We start from the raw sequence: 27,478 nt of genomic DNA, 5'->3' as shown, positions 1-27,478 counted from the left end.
AATAGGATCCAACAGGAGAGCTGTTTAATCTTAGTAGAAAGAGCTCAAGAAAACGATACCTGCAAATGAGGTTATTGTTTGCAGCCACCCTAGAGATTAATTGAGTCAGTTAATTAGCTGTATGCTGTCTTACAGCTTACCACTCACCTAATAGTGAGTCATCTCCTCAACATGGTGGAACCAAGAGCCAAACAATCTTGCCTGCAGTTTTTTTAGAAGAACAGGGTTACATTTAGTTGAAAATCAAAGTGACTCTAAATTCTCCAGGCTTTATTAGATTTGTTGAACTTTGGAGCACTTAACGAACTTTCCTGACTGTCTTTTCACAGGGGCATAACAATTTCTGAGATACTCTATCTTATATTCTGCCCTGGCTGGTGAAGTGTTAAATGGCACTGTATTGTATATCTCTGTAATTCCTGTTAGTTTAGGGAAAGAGAAGCTGCAAAAAGTACAAGTCAGTTTTTAAACTTTAAATAGTCAGAGGTATTTTCCAGCCTTGCCTGATTAACAATATGAAGAGTAGTTTTTTTCCTTTTACACTAGTATAAAATTCAGTTTGTTGGCTTAAGTCCCAAGAAGGGTGTAGGCGGATAGTCAATACTGCCATTAAGTATGAACATAATTATTTCTGTTAACCTCAGTTAAGATTAAAAAATTATTGTTTTTTCATAGCTTATAAGGTGCTATACATGTTGATATATATATATATAGAGAGAGAGAGAGATACTTGTATATTTGCCCATGAAAGGTTTTTCTGCTTCTCCAAAACCAACAAGAACATTCATGCTTTTGTCTTGTTATGCCCCTGTTGTGCTTAGAAAACCTTAGGATATTATAAACTACCCTTAAAAGAGTTACCTGGTCTAGGCTACAGCTTTCAGAGACCAATAGTCAGAGGTCTGATAGTCAGGTAGACTACTTGGTAGTGCAATGATAGTAATTGGAATGAAATCCAGAGAAAAGTATAGTATTTTATCCAGTTCCGAGGTGGTTCTACACACACCCATATCAGACACTTCACAATCAAAGGATCTGAGACAGCTCTGGTATGGAAGAGGAGAAAGAATAACAGGAATTATGTTAACTCCCAGGGAATACTAAATTTACCATGATTTTTGAATACACAGAAGAATGCTTTTGTGTATGCCATGAAGCAAAATAATGAATAAATCTATAAACAAGCTCCTTCAAGATAAATTGATATCTTTAAGCATTACATTTCAATTTTTCTCTTCATTGTTTACATGAATCATTTCAGGAGGCCAAGCTAATGACATCTCTTTGAGAACTTGCTTTAGACATTTTGTATTTGCTGTTCTGCAACTGTGAAATTAGATTTAAAGTTGTTCCTGAGTCCTTTTCTTCTTTGAAGTTTAATTTGACAAACAATACTCTGGATGGTTCCGCTGGTTCCAAATCCAAATTTTATTTTCTGTCTTGTACAGATGCTATTGGTTTGGTGCCTGGGACTGACAGAGCCATTTGGTTTGGAGGCACAGGTCACACAACCACAGGGAGTAATAGCGAAGAGTAACAACTGCCCAGTTAGGTTTTAGTTCCAATAACTCAGTGTTGAAAATATGTTCCACTGAAATCCAACAGCTTTCAGATTAAAATGATTTTAAGAATTAATTTCAAAATTGGAATTTTATTTCTGGGTTGTTATTATGCAAAGTAGTGTATGTATTATCCAAATAATAACAGAAATAGTATAAAATTAGTGTGTTGGTACAGCTAAAATGTTATCAGGCTGATGTGTCTATTGTCCTCATATTATTGAAGTCATCACTTCAGTCAGTCACTCTTAAACTTTTCCTCAGTTTTTAAAGGACTCATCCTTCTAAAGGACTCATCCTCTCGCAGAACTACTTACACCTTTTTAATTCTTTTTATTTTTTTGAATCAAGTATATTTGCCAGAAGAAAAGAGCTCCTTTTTGTGATGTTCAGCAGATATTTCAGCTTAATTAATGAGGCTTTAAATGTCTGTAGAAGGCAAAGAAGATCCAGTCCTTGGGATAATGAGTGTCCCGTGGCAGAGTGGCTGTGCCAGAGCAAAGTCTCATTGCAGGAGGGAGAGTGTTGAATTTCCTGGTGAAATGTTACGTTTGCTACATAATATAAATTCCAACGAAGCTCTGAAGGTCTTAAGAGGACCCACCTATCTGCTGGAACAGAGGACTTGAGCCCTATCAGAAGACTTGGAGTTCTAATGGTGCCCAAAGGCTTTGGTGCATCACCAGATCTCAACACTTACTCATGCTACCACAGAATTAAGTGCTTTCTGCTTCACCCAAACCCTGTGGTGTTCATATTATTAGGGGTTGTTCCTCTAACTATTGAAGGCAAAATAAACTGAAAAAAATTGGGCAAAAAATGAGCAGGCTGATTGCCTGTGTTTCTTGTGTTTCAGATTCGGTGCAGGACTGCCCACGTCACTGCCACGGGAACGGCGAGTGTGTGTCAGGTGTCTGCCACTGCTTTCCAGGATTTCATGGAGCAGACTGTGCTAAAGGTATCATTTTCCCTGTATTTACAAATAACCACAGTGTGTGTTTGTGATGTAAGGATCTGCAGTGCCTGCTAGCTAGCATGGGTCCAAGCTAGATTCAAATAGATCAATATGCTTTTTTTTCTCTTAGATCTCAAGTTAAATAGGATCAAGAGGAAGTATTGCTACGTTACCTATGAGCTTGCATAGCTACAGCTTTTTTGTGGCAGAGGTAACAGGCAGAAATGGCAGAAAATAAATTTATTTTCTATGAAAGTGGATGAATTATCAGTGCTTTCTGATAATCATTAACTGGTCTGCAACAAAAGACTTCTTTATTGACAGTATGTAGTATATATTCTGGCTTGCCTAAGCCTTACTTCTATCACAAAGCATCTTTCTTGCATATACAGTTACTCTTTGACTGAAGGAACTTCTCCTCTTGTAGGAAAATAAGTAGGACTCTATAAAATCTTAAAATAAACCTTTCCTTAAATGTCAATTGTAAATTTTGACAACTAAAACTGGGAAATGCATGATAGGATTAAGCAGAAATCTAAATGACATCTGTGGATTGGCAGAATGTGTTTATTAAGTTTTTCTGAGAGTTTGGGATAGCTGTCATAGGGAAAAGATTCATAAAGGAGGAGTTCTTCAGTTATACAGTTAGTATCAGATATCTTGTCTAAATTTAATGGCTTGTTTGTATTCCCTGATGTTCCTGAGGACAAACTCATAACAAACATTTTACAGTTTGCTTCCTTCCTAGTTTGTGTGAGATTCAGGCACACTATCAGTGTTGTGCTTACAATTGTTTTCCACAGGGATAGGGTTGTTAGAGTTCGAAGAGGGGAATGCCTGATGTTTGAAAGCTTTCTGAAATAACCTGAAGGGCCTTAGAAATTTCCTCATTTCTTCTTATACTCCTGATCCAGTCCTGAGGACAGTTATTTGTGCCCCACCTCTCTCCCTGCCGTAGCATCCGGCATACTCGTGCCTGTCTATGAAATACTCCTTGAGTAGCTGTTATAGTTGTACTGGAGGGAGTAATTTCCATTTAGTGTCTCCATATTTGGCTCTTGAAGGTGCTCCAGTACAAAAAAAAAAAAAAAAAAAGAAAAATAGAGACCTCAAGGGCCTTGGAAAGCTCATGCTGTTATTTCAGTGCTCGCCCTGCTCCTTGTAAAGAATGCTTCAAATGCAGCGTGCATGTTGTTTGATTACCTGAGAAATTAAGACAGCTGGCAAATACAGAGAGGAGATATCTGTATCCCACAAAGTAAATGGTGTGATAATGTGTGCTATAAATACAGATTGACAGCTGTATGCATTTCTGTGGTGTTAACCTGTGAAAGTGTGCATGCAGTGACTGTGTGCTTCACTGCCACCCTTCACACAGACATGGCCATTATATCAACTCATTTGCATTTTGAGTTGTGGAGCAATCCTGCATTGTGTACTCAACCTCTGTGTAACACTGTATGCTGTGTTAATGCTGGAAAATACTTTGTTCAGGCTGTGACAGATAAAATAGGGTTTTTTTCCTAGGGTGTCAAATTGTATCTGTATCTGTCAGGCTTCTCCTGCCCCTCAGTGCATTCCCTCCGCTTCCTGCTTTGTCCTTTCTGTGTCGTCTCTTTCCCCTCAAAAGCAGGAATGGTTTCTTGGAAGCTTCTTTCAACTATTCTACTGTTTTCTTGTCAGACACCATGGTATTTCTAAAGAACAAAGAAGCTTGGAAAGCTACATAAAATGAACACGGGCTTGTTGACAGCACTCGTGTTTCGGTGCAGGCACAGAACTGCACAGCATTACCCTGTGAGCCCTGCCCAGAACTGTGGCTGAGTTGGGTGCAAGGGCTCTGTGCCTCACCCATTTCACAGGCACTTCCATGCCTGTTCTCGAGGCCACAGATTTTCCTGCTCACTTGGCTGCTGATTACATGTGAGAGCAGCTTCAGAAGACAGAAATCAAAATTGGGATTGTATGCGTGGTAAAACACAGTACAATGAGATAGAGAATTGCATCTTTTCCAGCGTATGACATGTATGGACACATGTTAAATGTACATTTACAGCAATATTAAATTTATATTTAAGCTGTCACAAGTATGAAAGTATAATGATTTTCTTTCCATCAGATTTTTTAAATTATTATTTCCCTAGCAACACGTCTTTCAATGTCTCATTTCTCTACTGTAGAACAATTTGAGGCAAGACTCAAATAAAGCAATACAGGGAAAATGTGAACAAGCTCCTCAGATGGCTTGTAGAACTTGGTCTATTCAGCAACACACTAGCCTGAGTTTCACTTTGGGTGAAACCCAAGTTTGATAGATATGATCCTTTATAGCAGTGTTACAGGGCTCATCTTGAGGCTACCAGAGGCAGTGAACCATTGGAGGAGTCACCTGCAAACCATTTGCAGGCAGTGCACAGGTACTACTCCATCCAGGCTGTTCTAAAAGATGAACATGAGGGGAAGCAATGGGAAACAGCACAGACATGACTGAAGATCCATTTGCTCCAGGAAAATTACTGGAAAGAGATGAACTTTTGGCCCCACCCCACGGGCTGTAGTGCTTTGGTACCCTGACTGAAGTGGTACAACCTTCCCCCTCTGAAACACTCCTGCCAAATACTGGGGAGGGGGTGTTATTTCTCACCATTACCTATGGAAATAGCTTATTCTCAAGTATTCAGTATCAACACATTTACTCCCTCCATGCTGGGGCAGGATTCCATTTGAAACCATTTGGAGTGTAACCTAATTAAGGTTAAAGAATTTCATCTAACATACAGAAAAGGTAATGGTACACTTTGATCTGGTGTGGATAAGATACGGCATACAAAGAAAAAGAAAATCTGCTGATGGGAGGATAATTCAGTGTGAGTGGAGATGAGTCCTGATAAAGCAAGTGTGTACAGTTAAAGCCAGTGGAAGATTTGCTGGGAATTGACCTACACTGTGAGTAACCTCCTGCCCACCATTATCTGTAGAAGTTATTGATGAAAAGTGATGCTATGACCAAGGATCAATTAAAGAATCAGACATGCAGCTATGATTATCTTATTTTGGTGTGTTGTCACCTTTTTATATTCATCTCTATTTTTCCATAATCCCTATGGCATAACTGCTGAGTTATATCAAGATGTCCTTCTTCCTTAGTGTTCCTGCTGTTGATGTCTGATCATAGTTTGGTTTTTTTCAAGTTCCGTGGTAAATCTGCAAGCAGGCATCCTGCATCACCATTTGTAGGGTTCAGTGACACAATGAGTTGAGTTCCTAGAAGTGACCCAGAGTTGGCTACAATTTAATTTCATCTCATAAGATAATTGAAGGACAATGCAACTCTTCCACTCCTTTAACAAAGCTGCTTCCAAAGACACTGCCATAGACTGTTTTGCAACTGTGCACAGAGCCTCCTTTAATTTTGCATTTTGAAATACTAGGATTTGCACCGTAAGCATCTTTAGCTAATCTGAGAAGGTGAACAATGCACCATCACACGGGATTTGTGCCTTGGCATGATGAGCATAGCCTGCTAAGAGATGGTGTCTGATTAGTAAAAGAAGGACAAAAATGGACTCAAGTAGCTTATGTCAACTGCCATGAAGTCGCCATTTAGCAGATACTTTTAGTTGATTATGCAATGTAATGAGAAACATGTTTAATATTTTAATCTAAATGGATTGAAGGCTTTAGGATTTTTTAAAACCAAAAATTTGTGCAATGTTTGATCGGTTGACTTTTTAATCTGATTTTTAAGAGCTCTAATTAATCAGATTTATGTTATTCGCGGTTTCTTTTCCTGTTCTCCTTGTGTGGGTTTTTCATTATTTTATTTTCATTCTGTTTGTTTTTGGCTTACTGGCAAAGGACGGCGCCACTTTAATAAGTATAAAAAGAAGGGTAGGTTTTTTTAAATTTCTTTTTATTTCTTTTGCAACATCTATTTAGTTTGAAATAGTTACTAAGCTGTAAAGTGTAGTCTCTCTCTTTTGAAATTTACTCTAATGGATTTGCTGTTTGCACCACAATAAGAGTTCCTACCACTGCCATTTTCTTTGTTGTGTGTGTGTGCTATTAACTCTGTATAAAAATGTAAAAAGCTGACAATTATTAGGTAAGTAAGGTATAATTGCTAGAAGAAGCAACTCATGCTTTTTTTCAGTTGTTATTCTGATTTCAGTTGTTTGAGACTCTTCTCACTCGAGGTTTTTTGGAGGCTTGTTGCTTGGACAGTAGTGCATAAAGTAATGTTTTTTCATCAATTGAATACACTGCTTACAACTGTTCTCTTTGTGCCATGTCCAGAATGCTTCCAGTGGCATAAGATGTTCTGGCAGTGATTGCAATGGAGAAAACATGAATTTTGGGGTGCATCCTGCTGAATAATTCAGTACTTGGTTCATTACTGTGTAGAACACGTGGCCCACACAAATTAAAGGTATCAGGCATATGCTGGTAATGTATAGGAGCTTGTATTTCCTGTCTCTGTCAGTTAAGAAAGCAGTGTTTGTCTTCAAAACTTGGCTTGAAATTATGGGAACTAAAAATGGCTCAAGCAGACAAAGGTCCCCTGGACTTTGAAAGTCGAACAGCCTTTTTCGTTTACCTGTCCTGCACAGAGGAGATGGGACCTCACAGAGGTGAGGCAGCACTTTGGGTCTTCCGTGGCACAGACAGATAGAATGTGTGTCTTGTTCTGTTCAGGTGACTCACTGCAATAACAGGTTATGGATCAGACAAGTGAAGTTGTTCAGATCAAACATGCTGACACCCACACCAGATTGGTTTGCAAAGCAAAGAGCAGGAGAGGGACAATAGAATAGGAAAAATGCTGGGTTTGTGGTATTATGAAGAGATTTTCATGAGCAATAGTATTTGTTAAAGGTGATCTGTTGTGGGTAGTTCTTTACATGCAAAACAAATAAATAAAAGCAGTGCCTGACTCCAGGAACTAATCAGATCAATACAAGTCAAAGGGAAATTAATGTGGAGGTATAAGGAAAAACAGTTATTATGCAGTGTTTAAAAACACACCAGCAGTGTGACTGTTCTCAGTTTGAGAGTGCCCTGTGTAAAATAGAGCTTTAAGAGGGATAATAGGGCAAATAGATAACATCTTGTGGATAAGGGAGGGCAAATGGAGGAGACTGACCATAGGAAACAGCTCAAAGAAAGAAGTTCTAAAATTTGACTCTCAAAAGCATCCTAAGTCCTAGAAAGGTCAAAGTCAGAATTTGAGCAGTGAACAGTGTGGGGTGAAAGGGATCTATAAGCGGAGTTAGAGCATGAGCTGCTGTTCTGTGTGATAGGAGGAAAAGACCTGAAACAGGACTGGGAAAGAAAAGTGACACAGTTGAAGCATAGATTAACAAATTATCAACATGATTTTTGCAGCACTGTTGCATATAAGCATGACTGAGGAAGACTGAACTTATCAACGTGTAGAAAAAGGCGTTTGTTTAATGTTGATTTTATTTGCTGAAAGCCAGGGCAGAATTCTGACCAAGAGATGCAATGCAAAAAAAAAAAAATCTGTAAGACTTTGTCAAAGCCTGAATGTGAGGGGAGAAAAGAAGTATAAAAAAATATATCCAGATTATGAACCTTAATAATAGATAGAGTGATGGTATTATCCACAGTCACAGAGCAAGAATGCAGGGTGGGGCTGAGAAATAGTGGGTTAGAGAGAAAAGATAAATTAAAGAAGAAATAACTTTATTGGTAAGCATTTTACATGCTCATAATCATAGCATGTCTCATCACTTACATCATACTCTTGGGAGGAAAAAAAAAAAAGTATGCTTTTCTTTGGAAATACTGCATTCCTGACTTGTCACCCACACATATCTCACATCCTTTCTTGCAGTTGACAAAATTCAGCATGTTCAGCTTCTCTCTTTGTCTCTGTTTCTGGGTGGGTTTGTTTTTGGGTTTTGTGTGTTTATGTGTGTATGTGTGCCAACTTATGTGTGTGCTGCAGCAGCAGCACAGCCCTGGCTTGTCACTCAAATCTTCCCTCACAGTGGGTGGAAGCATCATTTAGATACTTGAACAGACAAGGCTGTCTTTGGCAACGTTCCTCTCCAGCAGTTCCCACCTCTCCGACTCAGTTCCTTAAAAAGCCTTTGTTAGAAAATTTCTTCTCGTTTTCCCAGTCTCATATTTTATTAGCAGACTTCTTTCATTTCAAACTGATGATGTCCTCAGTTGCCTTGAAGTGAGTTTTCTGCATAGGACAGTGATTGCCCTCGTTTTTTTTAGTTTTACAGAGCAGAGGTAGACTGTAAAAAGAGGTTTGTGCCATTAACTCTGTCTAAAATAATTAGAGAATAAATAAATGGACATGAAAGCTATTTTGACAATGACTGACAGCCATTGTTGTCTATCAGCTGCTACTTGCCTGCATGAAATGAGATAGTAGGTTTGATCCAGTGTCAGGTAGACAAGTGGAGCCAACACAAAATCCATCACTCCAGCTCTTGCTAATTGGCAATTTAAACAGGAGCCAAGAACTGATGGGGTCACAGACTGAATTCTTTCAGATTGTTAGTGGTCATGGCTCCAAAAGGGGCTCAAGGCATACAGTCAGTAGTGCCAAGGAATAGAACACAGGAGCCCTCGTGTCTAGTCTGCAGCTTTCCTCATCAATCCTCATGAATTCTGTGGGAGATTAGAAGTAAGAACAGGGGACTGGAGAGCCTGGACTCCAGAATTCTACAGCAGATACCTTGTTAAATTTCTGTTACAAGACAAGTCATTTAGCATCCTAACATTTCATTGCTGTTTAAAAGTATGTTCCTGTCCCTGCAGTACATTGGAGATTAAAGGCGAGGGTTAACAGTGCTCTGTGTGACAGGATGGTGACAGAAGAGTACTCAGATCACTCCCCAGCCTGCCCTGGACTGGAGTGGGTGCTTCATATCCTTTACATTCTTTGTAAGAGAATATTTGCAAAGTTGAAATAGGACCCAGGAGCTGTTTTTAGCTTTGGGAATATTTGAGAAAACAGGCTTTAAAAATATTGCTTTCAACATGCAAAATATAGACTTCTCATTTTTCTGAAAGGTTTTATGGCTTCTGTTGATTCCAGCTTTGAACTTAGGTTATAAAGAATTTATCTACAAAAGAGCTAGTCCTGAATCATTTCAAGTGGGGATGCTGCTGTTGTTTAGAGGCACACCTTTCCTTTTTTTTTTAGGTGTTATAATTGTGCCTCTACAGGGCAACAAAAATGCTTTAAATTGTTTAAAGCTATTCACTTAACGTTGTTAAATATACATGATACTTGCATCTAGTGTAGCAACTTAGGGTTTTCTATATCAAAATGCCAGTAAACATACAGCCAAACTTGTGCATGTGGATTGCACTGCCCTTTCCTGTGTTTCTAAATTCAAGTTGCAGCCTGTGAACTTGAACTCATGTCCCAAAGAGCTTGCAGTATAGAGGTGCAGCTAAGAAGGCAGACTTATTCTGTAGGAGGAGATTTCAAAGACAAAGCTAAAAGGATCAGGAAAAAATAGGGAATACTGAGGAGATCAATAGGGAAGGAAGCAGATAATAACTGAGGGAAGTTGTTAATGGCACTGATGGACAAAAGAGGAGAGGCAAAAAGTGTAAGGAGTCTCTGATTTCGGTGAACACTCAGGCATCTTTATCTGATCATTGGCTACCCAGCATGTAGAGATTTAGAGACCAAAGACCAGAGCCATGGGCAGTCCTGTAGCTGAACTGGAACCAAATTTTATTGGCTTAATATGGTAAGAAAGTTTGCTTTGCTTATGTCCAAGATGGAAAGCACATGGAAACACAGTAACATCTTATTAATGGATTTTTCTTCAGCAGTATTATATAATATTTTCATACTTATTAAAAACAGGGTACATTCATTTGATCTCTCAGAGCTGCTTTTGAAGGCTGCTGTATTATCAGATATTTACTTGCTTTATCTTTCTTCTCTTCTTATGTATGTGCAGCACAAACACATCTATTTGCACAAATATTTTCTGTTTTGATGGCGTTCCAATAAGTAGAATATTTCAAAAGGTTCCCAGTGCAGCAGGGAAGTGGACATGCATACAAATACATGCAGGGCACAGACCACTGTGCAGCTTAGTTCTGGCAGGCCACAAATCTTTTTTCCTTTTTAATACTTCCATTGGTGACCAAGAATCTCTCTGCTCTAACCATACTCTGCTGAGCTGAATTGTGCTCACTGTGCTGTGTGCTTTGTAATTTGTTTTTGTGTTTAATTGGTTAGCTTATTTAATTGTCTTGCAATCTGCATTTTGTTTTTAGGTTGCTTTGTCTCCCTGGACTTGTCCTGGTGTTTGTTTATTTCATTAAGTTCTAAGAGTTTGCCTTTGCACTTGTGTTGGGATCATCCTGGAGTCCTTGTGTTGATGGTAAATGTCATTGAAGCAGCTATGATTAAGTAGTATTGTAAATCACATCATAGAAATACAGCTGATTTAAAAGATCCTTAGACATTTGGCATCCCTGAATAACAGAAACAGCCCTGAATCATAGCTTCATATTTCAGGATGTATGACTTCTTTTCGTACCTACATTATATCTGGGTTTGAACCTATGATTTAGATATTTTTCTATATTTAGCTTCTGTTTGGGTGAGCTTAAATTCAGTTAGCTGTCAATCCCCCTTCACGTTCTCAAACAAACAAAATAATCTCTAACTCAAATGTAGAAAATATCTCTATCTAAAAATATGTTTAAATATCTGCGGCTAATGTGGAACTGAGAAGTTCAACATGTTATGATTTAAATCTTTTCTGGTAAATTTAATAAGACAAATAGTAGTAACTGAAATGAGACCAAACCAGCTTAGGGTTTTAAATACCCTAAACTGCAGCCTGTGGGTGTAATCCTGCATCTACTGCACTGATGTTTAGCCAGAGCTGAACCATTACCAGAGAAGAGCAATAGCTTTTACAGCATTCATTGGGAAAGGTGTAAAATTTTACAAAAAATATTGGGAGAAATATCTCACTTTTCTGTTCCTTCTTCTAGAAGCACAAGTGATTTCATGCTGTCAGTGCTTCTCTGTTGTGAATCATAACACGTGTGTTTGGAAGGATAATTCTGGTATTTGCTGTTTGTCCTTACTGCTGCTTTTTGTGAGCTTGGAGCATCATCTCCTGATTTCTTGCTGGTTCTTTCCACTGAGACAGCAACTGAAACCTCTGATATAGTTTAGTTTTCCCTTCGTGCTCAGTTTTTCTCATGATGAAGTTATCAAGATACAAATGAAGATCTACATGCTTGTCTATGACAGTAGCTGATTTCAACATCTGTTTGTTTCCATCTGTTGGTAGAAAGTAAAACTTGTTTCTCTGCATGGTCTTGTGTCACTTCACTGCTTATATCAGAAGCAGGAATTTCACAGCTCTGATTCTGTATTACATGTTTGCACAGAAAAAGAGTTTGATTGTTTGTTTGTTTGTTTCCTTTCTTTTCAAAGGCATAAAATATGTGGCAAACTGATCAGTCACATTCTTCCCTGGTAAGCCAGGACCAGAGCAGGGGAACTTCCATCTCCTTGAATGCACTGGTGCATGTGAAAAAGAGATTGAACTGTGCTGCTCTTTAAAGATGCAGGAGATGGGGAGGGCCCAAACTGGATTGGCTGCAAATCAATCCACCGTTTGCAAATCATTTTAGTTTAGCACAGAGGTCTCCAGGCTTCCCTTTAACATGGGCAGTGAGAGCTGCAGAGCTTCTGCAGTAGTGGAGGGGGAAGCAAACAGGCTGTGACCAAGTGTTGAATCCAGAATGTACTGACAGGAGAAAGTCCTCCAGACATTTGACTCCTGGCATGGCTTTATCAAGTGTCTAGTGCACTCAAATGTCCTTTTTTTCTCTCTGTCTCCAATGTTTAGTTTATTTTATGCCACTTAAAAATCATTTTATGTTCAGCTGTGGCTTTTCCAGTGAGACAGCACAGTGATCTTTTTCTCTCCCCCTGCTGTGCTCCACTATCTTTAGAGAACTAAGATCTTTGTTGATGTTTAGTGAGATTGTCTAAGCTCATCTTCACAAAAGCAGTAATGGGGCTTCAGTCCTTTCAATCCACCATTAAAATAGTTCCAATGTATCTTGACATTTGCTTGATTTTGATTTTCCTTATTCTTACAGACTGCATTGTTAACGTTATTGACAATATTCATAAGGGTCAATTCATCAAGCGAAATTTTCTTGTACCAAGTGACCAGCCTCGAAGAGATCATTTGAAAAATTTGCTGTGGTTCTGGAAATTGGTGCTAGATAGCATGGGAAGACATGTTTGTAATTCTTACATAGATTTTTGTAACAGTTGTTAAGCAAAGCAATTATCTAATGGAAATAGGTGCTTTGTACAATAGTAGAGACAGGAACAGTAAGTGTTGTCTTTTTGACAGATAGGCTCACACTGAAGGCAATGAGAAAAAAATATTTTTGATAAATTTTGGCCAAGGCAAAAGTTTGCTGAGTGTTCAGAAGAATGTAAATATTCATTGTGCAATAAATGCTGTTCAGCCACTTCTATAAAAATCCTGCCATTTTTTTTGGTAGAACAGCTTAAGTACTTATTGATCGAGAACTTCTTACCTCCCAAAATGGAGGCATCCCCATATCTCTACAGGTATTTTAAATGAATTGAATTAATCATAGGCTTAAAAGTCTCTAGTGGTCTTCGTTAAGTTTCCTGGGTTTAATTAAAACATCTGTGCACTTTTAATTTATCGATTCATCCAACTCATATGTCATGTTTTTAACACACCCCAGCATGCTCTGCATCATTTTTAACCCGATTTCCACTTAACTAAAGCAATTAAATTCACCCCGGATTAATTAAAGCATCCATACTTTAGTGCTTAAGTCAGCGTGTGCTGCTTTCCCCAAATGGTTTCTGAATGTCAGAGATTTGACACACCTGATGAGTTTTTTGTCCTTCTGGAAATCCTTCTGTGAGCCTCTTCCTGGCTTGCCAATGTGCAGTTTGGCAGAGCTAGACCAGAGAGCTTGGTTAGGCTGGGCTTGGGCACCTGAAGTGGGGACAGCAGAACATGACTTGGGAAAGGCTGGACATTCCCTCTTAATACTGACCTGATGCCTGCAAGGGTAGGATACCCCTGCTGCTAAATCATTTAAATTAGTTGTGTGTTCTGTAAACAATTTCATGAAGTAACTCCTAAAGCATCTGATGTCAGTGACAGTTTTCTGTAGCTGTTCCTTCTTCTGCTTCTGGGTGCATTTCTACAAGATGACTCCTGGCTGGAAGAGCACAAGGCCTTAGAGCAGCCTGAAAGATGTTGTAGGTCTTCCCAATTGTCGCTGTTCCCTGGAACATTTCAGCCTGACAGAAGTTAGAATTCAAACACCCTTCTTCCTGGCCATGCAAAGGGCATCTTTGTGAGGCACAAAGAGCAGATGAGAGAAAACAGCCTTGGATTCATTCAGTCCTCCATTCCAGAATGATTTTCTTGTGTCTAAGGGGTGGGGCAGCCTCTCACCAGGAGAGTAGAATAAAACCAGCATAAACTAGTAAAAAACAAACAGCATAACCCATGGAGTGGTCTTAGAAGTTATTTCAGGCTTTCATATCCATAAATGAACTCCAGTAAATGCTAATAAGCCTGCAGACAAGTAGTGAAATGTGCAGCCAACTGATTAAAATAGGTTTAAACAGAAAATATGAAGGGAAGTATCAAACAAAATAATTGCATTTTCTGACTACAAATTAGTAGAGTCATATGTCTCCTAATTTTTAGAAATATGGGCAAATACTTGGGGTAACGAGATGTAATAATTAAGGGCATATATTTGGTGTAAGAAAGGATGGGTAATAAAATAAGGGGTATTTCAGTACTATTTTGTTTATAATAATGTAAAGTCTAGAGCCAACATTTTGAATCAGGTTGACAGCAATTAACTTTTTTAATAACTGGGCTGATTTTCTGAAATGCAAATGTTTGCAATTCCTTTGGGTTTAGTGGTTTTGTGGATTTAAACTCATTTAGATTAAGATTGTTCATATATGAATAGGTATGACTTCATCTTAGGAGCACAGGAACTTGTCTGGAGCTTTTGGAGTGAAACTAAAATTATCCAGGGCTTTGGTAGACAACTGTAGTAGGATTCAACTCTAGCATCACTTGATTACTTAGTTGTCTAATTTCTCCATTGATGAGAAAATTACATTTCTAGCCTAAATGCCACATATGCATCACCAACATAAATGCCAAAAAGAGAAAAACACCAGTACAATGTGACCCTGCTCATATTTACTAAGTGGAACCAGGCAGTTGTAGACTACATTTCTTTTAGATATTTCCTCTATTTCTGCTCCAGTTTGGAGCTGACCTGGAGTGCATTTATAGGCTTCAGATTAGACTGTTAAAACCAGTAATCCATTTTCTTTGTATACTGGCAAAACCTTGCATAATCTCTCAGCAGTAGCAGCTTAATCTCTGCTAGAAGGAAGTCCAAGTGTGAGCTATTAGAGAGTCTGAATTAATCATCCCCTAGAGGAATTGCACCCAGGAGGGTCACTGGAAAGGTTCATTGGTGAGAGGTTTGACCTGGTATGTGTCTTCAGTACAATTCCTCGTGGCCACTGAAACAAAGAACAACTTTGTTTTTATTATGCCCATGTGTATTTCACTTCTTCATGTACCTGGGAATTTGTGCAGCTCTGTCCAAAGAGCATAACAAAAGTGCCCAGTCAGCTCAGTGATTTTTAGTGACTGAAATTCACTTCCTCCTCCTAAACTGGAGCATCTACAGATAAAAATAAGCTTTATTTCTCTTAGGTTTCTACAGTTCAACAAGGGCTGAACATATCATATACAGGAGTATAAATAGTGTCTCTTCAGTAAGTTTGTTTTTTTCCTGAATGTGTTTGTTTATATAGAGGTTATATTAATGAAGTAAAGTTGTAATGGCTCATACCAAACTTCCATTTCACCCAGGCTTTCAGCTGTGATGGTGGCCTGCAGCAGAGAGTTGAGGAAGGGTGAAAATTGTACCTGTCTTTGTTGCTTCTCTGGTAAATTCTCTTAGTTCTAGACAGAGGACTTCCTACAATAGATGATGCCTCTTTGTGTTTAGGAGCCCTTGTAGAGCTTCACTCCGTGAATTTGTCTAATTCTGTGATCAATCAGGGGATGTTCTTCCATGAGTTCTAACTTTTCAGATAATCTTGTTGAAACTGGTTGATGGAACAGTCAGCAGTACTTAGAATGTAAGGGCACTTTAGATGGTGTCCAGGTCCTCTGTTGGTTCAGTCTTAAACTCACATTTGAACACTCAGCCCTAATTTTCCATGCTGTTTGCATTGTAAACAGGCAGTAAAGCTCATTGTTTTTTCCACACCAGCTTGTGATAAGAAAAACCTGGTTTTATATGCAAAATTAGGGCTTGTAATCATTATGGATACCATTCTGGCCCTGACTCAACCACTACCCCTTGTCCATCCAGACCAGTGACTCCCCTCACCAGCCCACCACGGGCATCTCACCACAAAAAACTGTGGTATATGCACTAAAAAAATTTGACACAGGGGACTCCTAAACCTGTAGATAACACAAAGGAAGGTAATCTTCTTCTGCCATGTTAAAAAATTACATTTGTATGTAAAACTGAGCTGCTCGCAAAATAAGAGCAATAGAAGGGCATGGTAGGTGCAAGTTCAAAAACCTTTCAAGCCTGCACATATTTGTGCCCAGAGACTCAAATAGCTTTTAAGAGAAGAATACCAATTTGTCTATTTTATGAGGAGGAACTGAAAAAAGTCTGTGTTAGAGAACTGACAGCCTAGATCCCAGTGGTACAGGACTCTCTGCACCAGGGTAATGTTTGCTCTACAGCAAGAGAAACCAAGCCAGAGCTCTGCCTTCACATCATGTTTGGAACTTCAAGTAACAGGGGAAGGCCTCTCAAGCAAGCAGCTGTGTAACTAACCCAAGTTCTGCAACAGCCTCCGAGAGTTTGACTCCCCAGAAAATCCTTTACTGGCTTCTTGCCATGCTCTAGAAGAACACCTCTGGTGAGTATGTGTGTGTGGATACTGCAAGGGTGGGTGAAGGCAGTGTGTGCACAGCCTGCAGCTGGAAACTTGGTGGCTTTTGATGCCAGACCATCTGGGCGTTATCCCTTGCCATCTCCTCTCCTCATCCATGTGTAACAGGCTGTTACCAAATCACCTTTCCTCATGCATCAGGGAATATCAACATTACTCCAAAATAACTCTCCAAAGATAATCTTTAGAGAGAGAACTTTTAGAGGGATGTTGGGCTTGTCTCTCTTGCTTAGTTGATGTTCTTAAATGTGTGCAGCATAAAGAACTCAAAGGTCTGTAGAATCCATGCATCAGCTGAGACCCATATGAAGAAGAGTCAGGTTTTGTTCAAATACCAGTAAAGGGCAGAATCACATCACCAAATTTAGGGCTAATACCTGTTATGCTTTTTCAGCCTTCACTCAGGATGTGTACCCTTGTGCCTAACTTGCTTGAGTGTGCCATAACTATTCCTGAAGATCTCTGTGCACTTTTTGACAGTGCTGCTGTGGGATATGCAACCTGTCTCTCCCCAGAAATGAGATGGAATTTGATTGTTCCATTACATAAATCATTTTCCTTCACATTCCTTCAACAGACTTTGAGCAGTCAGTCCTGTCCCAGAACAAGGGCCATCTACTTCATGTAGGGAAGCATAAACAGTCCTAAACAAGAACTCCAGGTGATTCTTGAGTAGTTTCCACATGAATTGAAGCTGCCTGGATATAAAATTAGAGTGGATTGGTTTGGACTCATCCTGCAGCAACATGGTCTAGCAAATAGGCATAGCAAACCTCTTTCTGGCTACCTGCTCCAGTTTTCTGTGGAAAAGCAGCTTGATTCTCTCTCTTCCTCACACAGAACAGCCTATGAACACATACCAAAAAGATTAAGGAAGAACCATTTATTACAGCAGTGACAAACCAGCTTCTTATAACCCATGCTTGCTTGCTTGCTTGCATTCTTGCTTACATGTTTCTTGTGCAGTCCTAGTGACATGGCAGTCTTGGAAATGCCAAAATCTGACCCAGATTCTCTGTCAGTTTTCTTACTCTCGAAGTGATATTCCAGTCACATAGTTTGTAGAATAACCCCAGCAGAGGGTTGTAGATTAAACTGTGGCTTTGAGTTGCAAGTGTCTTAATCTTAACTATATTCATTTCATCCCTAGGGTTAAATGACAGATTCTCCTTTTTGTCCCAGGGGAGTTCTGGTGTCACTGACATCGTGGCAATGCATATTGCAGTGGCAAACCACTGAAGGCAGATTGCTGTTGAACTCACAGCCAAGCTTCACAAGGACTGAATAGATTTATGAACCATAGCAAGACCTCTGACCTGGTAAAAACATGAAGAGAGGAATGAGAAGCTGTGACATGGCTTTCAGCTTTACTAAATTCCTGAAGCACCATACCAGAGTGAGGGAAAACTAAAAAACTACTGTGGGAGCTCTTTAGCCCAAGACCCAGCACTATCCAGTAATCTTTCTTCTCCAGTGCCAGTCTCTGGTGTCCCAGAAGTTGAACCCTGCAAATCCAGATCAAAAGTAGGAGCTAAGAATGACCTTCCCATAGACAAGCTCCAAGTAGCAGATATGCATCTCTTTTAGCTGGTCTGCAATTGTCCATTGCTAAATGAGACTTAGGGGCAAAACAAGCAGAGAATTGTTCTTACAGCAGATGCCTGGCACAGATTTATAGGTCTAGACCACTCTAGGTCTAGGGTGATCGCATCTAAGTGGCTTGGGTTGGTTTTTTGTTGTTGTTGTTTTGGTTTTCTTTTTTTATTTATTTTAGGAATGGAGTTATTTCTGCTCAATGCCTCTTACAAGGAACTGTGCTGTTTAAATAGAGTTATTGTCTTTATTTGAGTTTCCACTTCACAGGAGAGGTTTGCAGAACAGAAGTCCTTCCAGGTGGTGAGTGACATGTTGACCTGTAAAACAACAAGACAAAAAAAGCTATTCCTCACTTGTATCCAGCTTGTGAGTCGACTCTAACTTTTTGTCTTTATAACTACTTGAACAGATGTGGTTTGTTCAGAGAAACTGTATACTGCCTACAGATTCATTTAGCTTTCCTGGGATGTTTTCTTTCTATGCTGCTTTATCACAGCATGGGGAGGAGTTTGATGGGCAAAAGCAGTGTGTCCCAGTGCAGCTGGAGAATCCACACTGAGCAACCGTCAGTAGTAACAGCTCTGAGTCTCTGCAATGGCTTGGAATCATTGCAGAGAATAACCAGCTTACTTCCTTCTGTGAGGGACTTGAGCAGGGGGACTGCAGGATTAACCAACACATTGCCTTGCTCTAGAGAGAGAGATTTTTGTGTTAAAATGAGGCCCAAATAAAGGGCCAGTGTCTCTACAGTCTGTCAGGATGTGCAAGATGGCACCAAGAAACTGGCCACTCATGATTACTGCAGGTCTTCAGGATAGGCTGTCTATTCATCCCTTGCCACCAGATCCTCTTCACCAAGGCAAATAAAGAGAGCAGGAAGAAGTGACTACCATTCTTACAGTGATTTGGGAAAACCTATCAGTGTCAGCCCAAACAAGACTTTTGATAGCAGTGAAACAGAGAGTTATGGACAAAGGAATTGTCTGTGCCCCCAGGTCTTTATGCCTGAAAAGTGGAAGTGGTGCCAGGTTGATCCCTTTCTTCCTGGCTCACCTGCATGATTTGCAGGAGGAGCAGCACACCTGGGCAGTGCTGTGAACACTGGGGAACTGAGCCAGGCTCCAGCTGTGGTACCTGCAGGCAGAAGGAACAGTCACACAGCGTTCAGGTTGTTACCAGTTCAGCCTGTGGTGTATCATGGAGGGGTGTTTGATGATGCCATGCAAAAAGATGTAAAATAGACTGTCCCAGAGTGCAGTGTGGACATAATGGATGTTTGTCTGTGTGGCATTTTAGTCCAGCTGGTTCAGTAAAGTTAATTCTGAAACCAGCTGCAAAAAACAAAACTGGTAGAACTTTAACATGAACGTTTTTCACTGAACTCAGGACAGCACTTGTGAACATATATCACATCTGAAATACAAATGTTGCTGCTGGAAATTATATTTCATTCAAATTTGTGTTCATTTTTGGAGTGAGTAAGAAAGCCACTGGACAAGACTCAGAGTGATAGAGAACAGCAGGTTTGCAGTAGAATGAAGTCCTATTGCCACCAAAGGATGGATATCATGGCTCTGAGACATAGGAACAGTAGCAAAAAAAACCAGACTCCAGCATACTGATATTTGTAGTTGTTTTACTGTAGAAAAAAAGAGGCTAAAAAAGATTATGCGTGTGGCCCATCATCCTGTAGTCTTAGTTGAAATAACTCTCAGCACTCCAAATTTTAGCTGACATTTCAGGTTAGAAATCTGAGTTTATTTTTGTCTGATCAATTTTTTCCCATTTCAAATAAGAAAATTCCTGAAAAATATCTATCCTGAAATGTGTTTTTGCAGCAGATCAATGGGGCCAGCTAAGATTAATAAGGGTTGCAGGACTGAACAGTGAAGAAGTTGGATAACTGGACCATTACACATTTCTTCGTACGAAATCAATTACTTGGGTTCCTCTTGATCATCCAGGTTAAAGGCATAATAGAAGCCAAGAAGACATTAGGACCTTTTAATGATTAATAGTAGCTTTTGAGTATATTTTTGGCACTGTAAAACTAGGTGTTAGTTTCTAATTACTTTGAAGGGTGAGAAGACAGGGAAATACTTTTCTGTCTTTATCAAACTACATCAGAGAGAAGAGCACAAAACTGTACGTTTTCTCCAAGATTCACTTCATTACTCCTATTTTCTGTTATTCTTCTGTTATTTTTTCCATTTCTCTGGGTAGGGACCACATCCAGTCTTTGACAGGCGCAGAGGATCACAGATTGCCATGTTTACAAGGGAGACATGAGCATAAAGGAGTGTGAACAGGCCTTAGTGTAACATTTATATGCAGATGGGTTTTAATAAACCACTTGTTTCTTTCCATTGCTCTGCATATGTACAACATCTGATTCCTGGCACCCAAGACCTGCCAACTACCTTTATTATTCATAGGCTTCACTCCATTTGCATTAATGAATATTTGCTCAGGATGTGTCTTACCCCCTTAATAACACAAGGGTGAGGGATAAGGGTTAATAATGGTGCTTTCTTGCCAATACACACAGGGTAAGAGCTGTCACTCTGGGATTTGGGGAAACCAGGTTCACCAGGGATATTGGTGGCAAGGTGCATTTCTAGTAGCTGAAAGCTTGTGTTCAAGATTCTTACACTGAAAGTGAAAAGATCTAAAAAAGTATGGGGACATCACATTAAAAAAGTGTTGTGAAAGAAGAAAGATGCTATATAATAAAATGTTGTGGGGACTGAATGTTTTGTGTTCTGCTGTCTGTGGAAACTGAGTGTGAGCTAGAGGAACAAAGCAGAGTAATGTCAGACTCAAATCTGTCAAACACCACCAGTAGTTTATAAAGAATGGGAGTTGTATTCTTGGAATGCCCAACACACGAGTGCTTTATTAGATAATAACCAAATTATTTCTTTGGGAAACGAAGAACTGAACTACTACAAATGATCTTAGATTTCTTTTTTCTCCCCAGTAAGTTAACATATTAGAGTGTATGTACAAGTATTTGGCAGTGGATTTTTAGTGCACTGTTACAGGAGTACGTGCGTGACCCTGGATGCTGTTTTCCTTTCGTTCCCTTTTCCAGCTGCCTGCCCGGTTCTGTGCAGTGGCAATGGTCAATACTCCAAAGGCACCTGCTTGTGCTACAGTGGCTGGAAAGGTCCAGAGTGTGATGTACCCATCAGCCAGTGTATTGATCCCTCGTGTGGAGGTCACGGTTCCTGCATCGAAGGGAACTGTGTCTGTTCGGTGGGCTACAAAGGAGAAAACTGTGAGGAAGGTAAGGGTGTTTATTTTCTGTGTTGTAAATTTGTTTTCTGGGTTTTGGAATTATTTAATGAGTAGGGGAAAAAGAAAGATCAGAGGAAAAACCTAAGCATGAAACTGCTGTAGGAGATGATTGTAAAATAGGGTAGTCACAATTTTACTGATTTATGAAAATTCAGATGGAACTTCTGACCCTCTGTATACGTTGCTTTGCAGTATTAAGAGTGTCTGCCACAAGTAAATCTGAATAATTCCTTTGTTGACGAGTGAAGAGAAAAATCTTTTCTTATGGATTATGTTTACTGAACAATTTAGGTGTGAAATGCAGAGGAGAAAGGAGCAGTGGTAGACAAAATTGTACAGCTTCAGCTTCACACAAAGCACACGTATCAATCACTGTTAAGACAGAAGCTCATGAAACAAATTTGAAAGACTTAGATGACTGTGTGACTTACAGAGTTAATGTTGGGCAAATTACTCCTGTTAACTGCAATCATACAGAATTAAAGAAAAGGTGGATAGTACACATGAACAAAAACTGTCTTCTAAATGCAGAAAACCTTTCCAGGTTTAAAGTGTCCAATTCCTTGTGTGTGTAGAATGAGCAAATTTAACAAAATAACCCTGCAAAATGTAGTCATATATTAAGCTCAATCCTGGTTGTATTCACAGTGTTTTCTGTCAAAATGCACAACATAAATTGGGCTGCTTTTCTTTCTGAAGTATATTAGTATGGTTTTAAAAGGGAATTTAATTCCCCAGACAGTTGCTAACAGACAGTTCAGGGTTCCTTGGCACATCCTCAGGGCAGTAGTAGTTGATGTTACGTTATGATGACATTCCAGAGTTCATTAATCCTCCAAAGGGAGAAGCAGCTTGAGTACTAAAGTGATAGGACTGGGATGACAAGCTTTTAGGACTAAGGAGTCTCTCTGGGATATTCTGAATGGGTTGCAGAGCTGTCCACCACGTGTATTGATTTTTATCTTACCCTATAATGAAGAGCTGTTTCTCCCATCAGAAAACAAAGGGGAAGAAAACTATGAGGACTTGAGAACCACCAAGGGTTTTATTCTTTGGACTACAGTTATCACCTTTAGGACAAAGTCTTGCATTAATCTGAGTGAACTTACTGTGAAAAAAGGAAAAAAAAAAAAACCCACAAGGATCCTCACTAGTGGGACTGCCAACACTGCAACTGCTTGTTCAGTTCATTGCTGTCACCTCCCTCCTAAAGCTTCCCAGCACTGGTTATAACAGCTTTAATCCAGAACTCAGTTGTTGTCAGGACTTTTTCCATTGTTTTTAATGGGTTGCATTTCAAACTATATCCAGAAAATGCTGTAAGGTCCTTTTTGTCTACTTAGAACTGATAATTCTCAGTTCTCGTTAAGTGTAAGATTATAGGAGATATTCAAAAATTATCTGAAATGCCTTGCTTTAACTATCATTTGCATCGAAATCAAAGATGGAAAAATCCTGTCCTAAACTTGCTCTACAACATCCAGTCTCTTATCAGGAATGCAAAAGCTCTCTTTCTGGCACTAACTGCAGTTGTTTGCTTAGTCTCTTTGAGCTTGATACATTTAATCACGTTTTGTGTTATGTAAATGCTTTTATTATTAGAAAGATTATGGTAAATGGCCTAAATAATCTTTCTTAATTCTGTAAATTTTACCTTGCAAGCAGCTCCTCCCTTACCCTGATGGTAATTTCCAGCTACTCTGTGGAATTATCTCTCTGCTTTCAGTTGTCCAGGATGGCTGTGGTGTATCTGGGCCAGATGCCTTGGATTCCATAGACTCCTGTAAGAGAAATAGGCTCCTGTGGTGCTTCATTCAGTTTATCTTGAGGTGAATGTTTGAAACTAGAGAAACAAACACATCTGCAGCTCCAGAAAAGTTTATAGAACAAAGGTGTTGTGTTAACACCAGGCAAAGCTGGGACCACTACAAAATATTGTCAGTCAGCTAAGTTTTCTGGGAGGTGAATTGCTATTTGAGATGAAAAGATAGACATTATTTAATCAACACTGTGCTTGGAAGGATATATTTTTTTCTTAAAAAGATAGATAGATAACAAAGGCATAAATAGATAACAAATTTGCTGCAAACTTGGAAGGGGTCAATAACATGACAAGAAAGGTTAAAATAACCTTTTGCATATATCATTGGACAATAAATAAGTTTAAAAAAATGATTTGCAAATAAATAAGAAGCGACCATCGTGTTTCCACCCTAAAATTCCATTTTTTTGGTACATATTTCTTACATTAATTCTAGTGCTATAGGAAAAAGGGTATACATGAAGTGGTGTCTCTCCAATTAATCACCTAATTTTATTTCAAGTTTTTGCATGAATTAAAAATTTCCCCTTTTAATGGTAGAATGATACAAATAATATATATGTAGTTAAATATAATATATGAAATCTGCTCTATTGATTTGAACTTCCAAAAGGAACAGCGAAGGTTGATTCATTTGCCAACTATGATATTGAATTAGAACGAGTGGGTCAGCGTTTTTTTTGTCTTCCCCAATAGCTTTTTATTTCTGATATTCCTCATGGTCATATTGTTCAAACAATTTACCCAAAATGAAAGTGGCACCAAAATCAATACTTGTGATGCACAATTTTTGCAGCATAAACATTGTTGCTCTATTAACAAATTTGCACACAAGATGAAGTGGAGTATTTGTCAGGCTTCATTCAATCTTGTTTCGGGGGGGAGAGAAGGGAAATCACCAAATTAGGTTAAGTTAAGGGTGGTTTTCTTGTCGCTTTCCTGGTCGAGTCATTTTTCAATGACATTTAACTTCATAAGTGTAATTCATGGCTCTTTGGGGACTTCGTGGTACATATTGTTCAGAAAACTCCTTGACCTCCTTTTTTGTCCTTAAGGATATAAATTGCTTTCAGTACCTCTTTTTGTCAAATCTACAGAGGGCCCAATACTAAATGAGCTCTAATGATCTGAGCTGCCCAGGGGCCCTGAGTTCCAGGTCTAACGTTACCTGCACGTTCCCCTTTGTTGAAACACCAAAGACAGTCCCTTTGTAAATCCTTATTAAATACCATTGTAAACCCTCCTCCACCTCAGGGCCAGCACCTTTGCAGCATAAGGCAGTGCAGTTCTATTGCAGGTAATCACATTATGCTAATTTTAACAGCAGAGGATCTGGCCCGAGATGATAACTCTTAAGAGCAGGCATTAAAATAGAACAAGATTGGAGCTCAAAGTGAAAACTCTCCTCAGTTTAAACTTTGAAAGCTGCTACTTGCCCATATGATAGAACAAAACAGCTGTAAAGTATATTTGTCTGGAACAAAGGATAAAGGTGTTTAGTGTGTTATCCTGTAAAACAAGGCTTAGGGCATTGATAGGCTTATTCTGTGGAAATGAGGCTCAGCTGCTGGAGCACTGTAATTCAGGACAGAGGAAGGACTGTTAATTTCTGTAGCAGAAGGTGGTGTTTTTCATATGCTCTGCATTCCTTTCATTAGTGCTTTCATTTGAGAAGATGATACATTCGTGACAAGGAGAGTACATTATGACTTATTATTATCTCCTAAAAGTAGCTGTCCTGCCACATATGATGTTATACACATATTACCCTTCTAAATTTTCCATTAAAATATCATGATCTCAAAAAAAAAAGTAATAGACTAAATGTGTGTGTGGGAGGGCAGTAGCCTTCATCCTAAAAGTAGTTTGATCTAAGTTTTTATGTTCTTCTTTATTGACTCCAATTATTTTATCACAGCTCTGTCTCTGTTGGGTTCAACAGAAATAGTATGAAAGATGTATTCCAAACATTGAACAGGTTATAACTTTGTTAAGCACCAAGAAGGACTAACAGTACAGGACAAACATTCTGCATAATTTTAGAACAGTTTTTTAATTTATCAACTTTTTTTCAGAGCTGAACCACAAAACAATCTTGGTTTACCTATAAATACAAAATTGCATTTTAATATTTTCATGTCTCGGTAGCTAAGCTTTAAATCTATAAAAAACCCAAAACTATAGCCAGTGTCATCATTAAAATGAAAATCTTGTAAGAAATTTCACAGTAATTTATTCTTGTACTACTGTAATCTGAATTAAAATCAAAACTATTCTGATAACTCATGTTATTGCATCTCTGTACCTGCCTCAATCCTCTGTTTGTATCTAATCTATATACTTACTTTAAATGTTCTGCAACTACATAAAATAATTTGACAAGGCTCTGTGTTTATAGAAAAGCTGAGATTTGAAAGATCAAGTATTGTTCACATCAGGTAGAGTGAAAATGTCTCTGCCTTAATTTAGAAGGATCAATTTGGAAAAGATGAGAGATAAATCACTTTCATTATAAACTCAGATCTTCCTGGAACAGCGAGAGAGAATGCCAATCATTCTTGGCCCTGTTGTTGTGAGCTAATATATACCAGTCATGAGATGAATTCAGCTTATTTAAGGCATGAATTTGACCTTGGCCCTCAATTCCACAGCAAAAGGCACTTGGTGAAGCCTCTGTGTTGGTGTTTGCAGCACAGCATAGTATATTTATACACATTCATGATATAAGATAAAAATTTGGAAATTCATAAGGTTACTGATAAAGTTTATTTGAAAGGCAGCTCATAACATTCCTTTATTTGTCAGGATTGAAATAGCAACTGAAATTTCATTGAATAATTTTCTGTCATAACTCTTTTCACTTTCTTACTCTGTTGTTTCTGGATTGAGAAAAATATGAAATCCATGTCTGTATCTGGTTTTATTTCTTTTAAGAGGAATAAACTGCAAGTTAGAATATGGTTTGAAGTACCTGGGGCTCTCATTTTCACAGCTCTGCTATTAATGAACCATGGGTCAAACATTCAGAAGTACTTGAATGATTAGGAGCCCAAACGAAGCTGAGAGCCACTGGTACCTGAAGTGGCTCTCAGGATTGTTCTCACAGTGCTCTAGCATTTTTATAGTAATAATAGCAGTACTGAAGATACTCCAAAGGAAAAAATCCTTTAAAACTGCAATTTATTAGCTTACTTTTTAATTTAAGTACAGTACATAAATCATTGAAACTTCAGTGTATTTCAGAAGAATGTCTCCAGGCTAATATGTGGAACTCTTGTTATATGTATTTAAACACTATTTTTAAGTCTTTGTGCTTCCCCACCACAGCATTGCTGCAGTAAACTGTCGTTGTTCAGTCAAACCCTGTTTTATTTACTTAATTTAGTGTAAAATATAAATTACTTCACTTTCCCATTCTCACTCCAGGTTGCTAACAAGAACCACCTCAATTTCCCTTATTTATCACAGCGATACAAACTTCTCAGTGCACTTCCCTACACATTTTCCAAACACCGTATTGTGTGAACCGACCATTTTCCACGTCGTGTTTTGTTTTCTTCCGCAGTGGATTGCTTGGATCCGACATGCTCCAACCACGGAGTGTGTGTGAATGGGGAATGTCTCTGCAGCCCTGGATGGGGAGGAGTGAACTGTGAGCTTCCCAGAGCCCAGTGCCCGGACCAGTGCAGTGGGCACGGCACCTACCTGTCTGACACAGGGCTCTGCAGCTGCGATCCCAACTGGATGGGCCCCGACTGCTCCGTTGGTAAGGAAAAGATTGCCTTGCAATATGTTGCAGTACTGCTCCTGTTTTGTTAAAACATTAATGTCCACTGCAGGTTTGAAATGCAAATAATTTAGGAACTTGTCTTTGGAACGCGTTTGATCTTGTTTAGTTCTGTTGGGGAGCTGTGTGTGTGCATCTCAGATACTATTTTTTGGTGAAATTCTTTATTTGGGGCTGTCAGCTGGGGGTAAGGTGGATGCAGGTTAGGAGTTTGTGTTTCGTTCTAGCACTGAGTCTCATTTGGACCGAAAAAGTTGCATGAATGCTTCACATCTGTAAATGAAAATAAAAACAAAAACATCCACCATTTATAAATGGGTATAACATTTGAAGAATGAGAATGCCCCACTTGGGTCTATTTCCGGAATTTGCTTTACTGCACATAAAATGCTAC

At 39.0% G+C, this 27,478-nt stretch overlaps 1 protein-coding gene across 16 annotated transcripts in view; it reads left to right on the top strand.

Moving 5' to 3' along the window:
- The window catches only part of TENM2 (teneurin transmembrane protein 2), a 617,318-nt gene that overhangs the window by 511,193 nt on the left and 78,647 nt on the right, over nucleotides 1-27,478 (top strand). For 9 of the 16 annotated variants that reach the window (XM_050312365.1, XM_050312374.1, XM_050312373.1 and 6 more), the window contains 4 exons: nucleotides 2,416-2,517; nucleotides 6,373-6,405; nucleotides 21,270-21,464; nucleotides 26,863-27,063. In XM_050312365.1, the coding sequence (XP_050168322.1) occupies nucleotides 2,416-2,517; nucleotides 6,373-6,405; nucleotides 21,270-21,464; nucleotides 26,863-27,063 (531 nt within the window). The remainder of the gene's footprint in view (nucleotides 1-2,415; nucleotides 2,518-6,372; nucleotides 6,406-21,269; nucleotides 21,465-26,862; nucleotides 27,064-27,478) is intronic. The other 7 variants (XM_050312379.1, XM_050312377.1, XM_050312375.1 and 4 more) reach the window with 1 other exon arrangement.

The sequence above is a fragment of the Myiozetetes cayanensis genome, unplaced genomic scaffold (genome assembly GCF_022539395.1).
Source record: "Myiozetetes cayanensis isolate MyiCay16 unplaced genomic scaffold, myiCay2020 scf17, whole genome shotgun sequence".
NCBI classification, from domain to species: domain Eukaryota; kingdom Metazoa; phylum Chordata; class Aves; order Passeriformes; family Tyrannidae; genus Myiozetetes; species Myiozetetes cayanensis.
The sequence above is the reverse complement of the archived record's forward strand: the minus strand, read 5'-3'. Positions and strand labels throughout refer to the sequence as shown.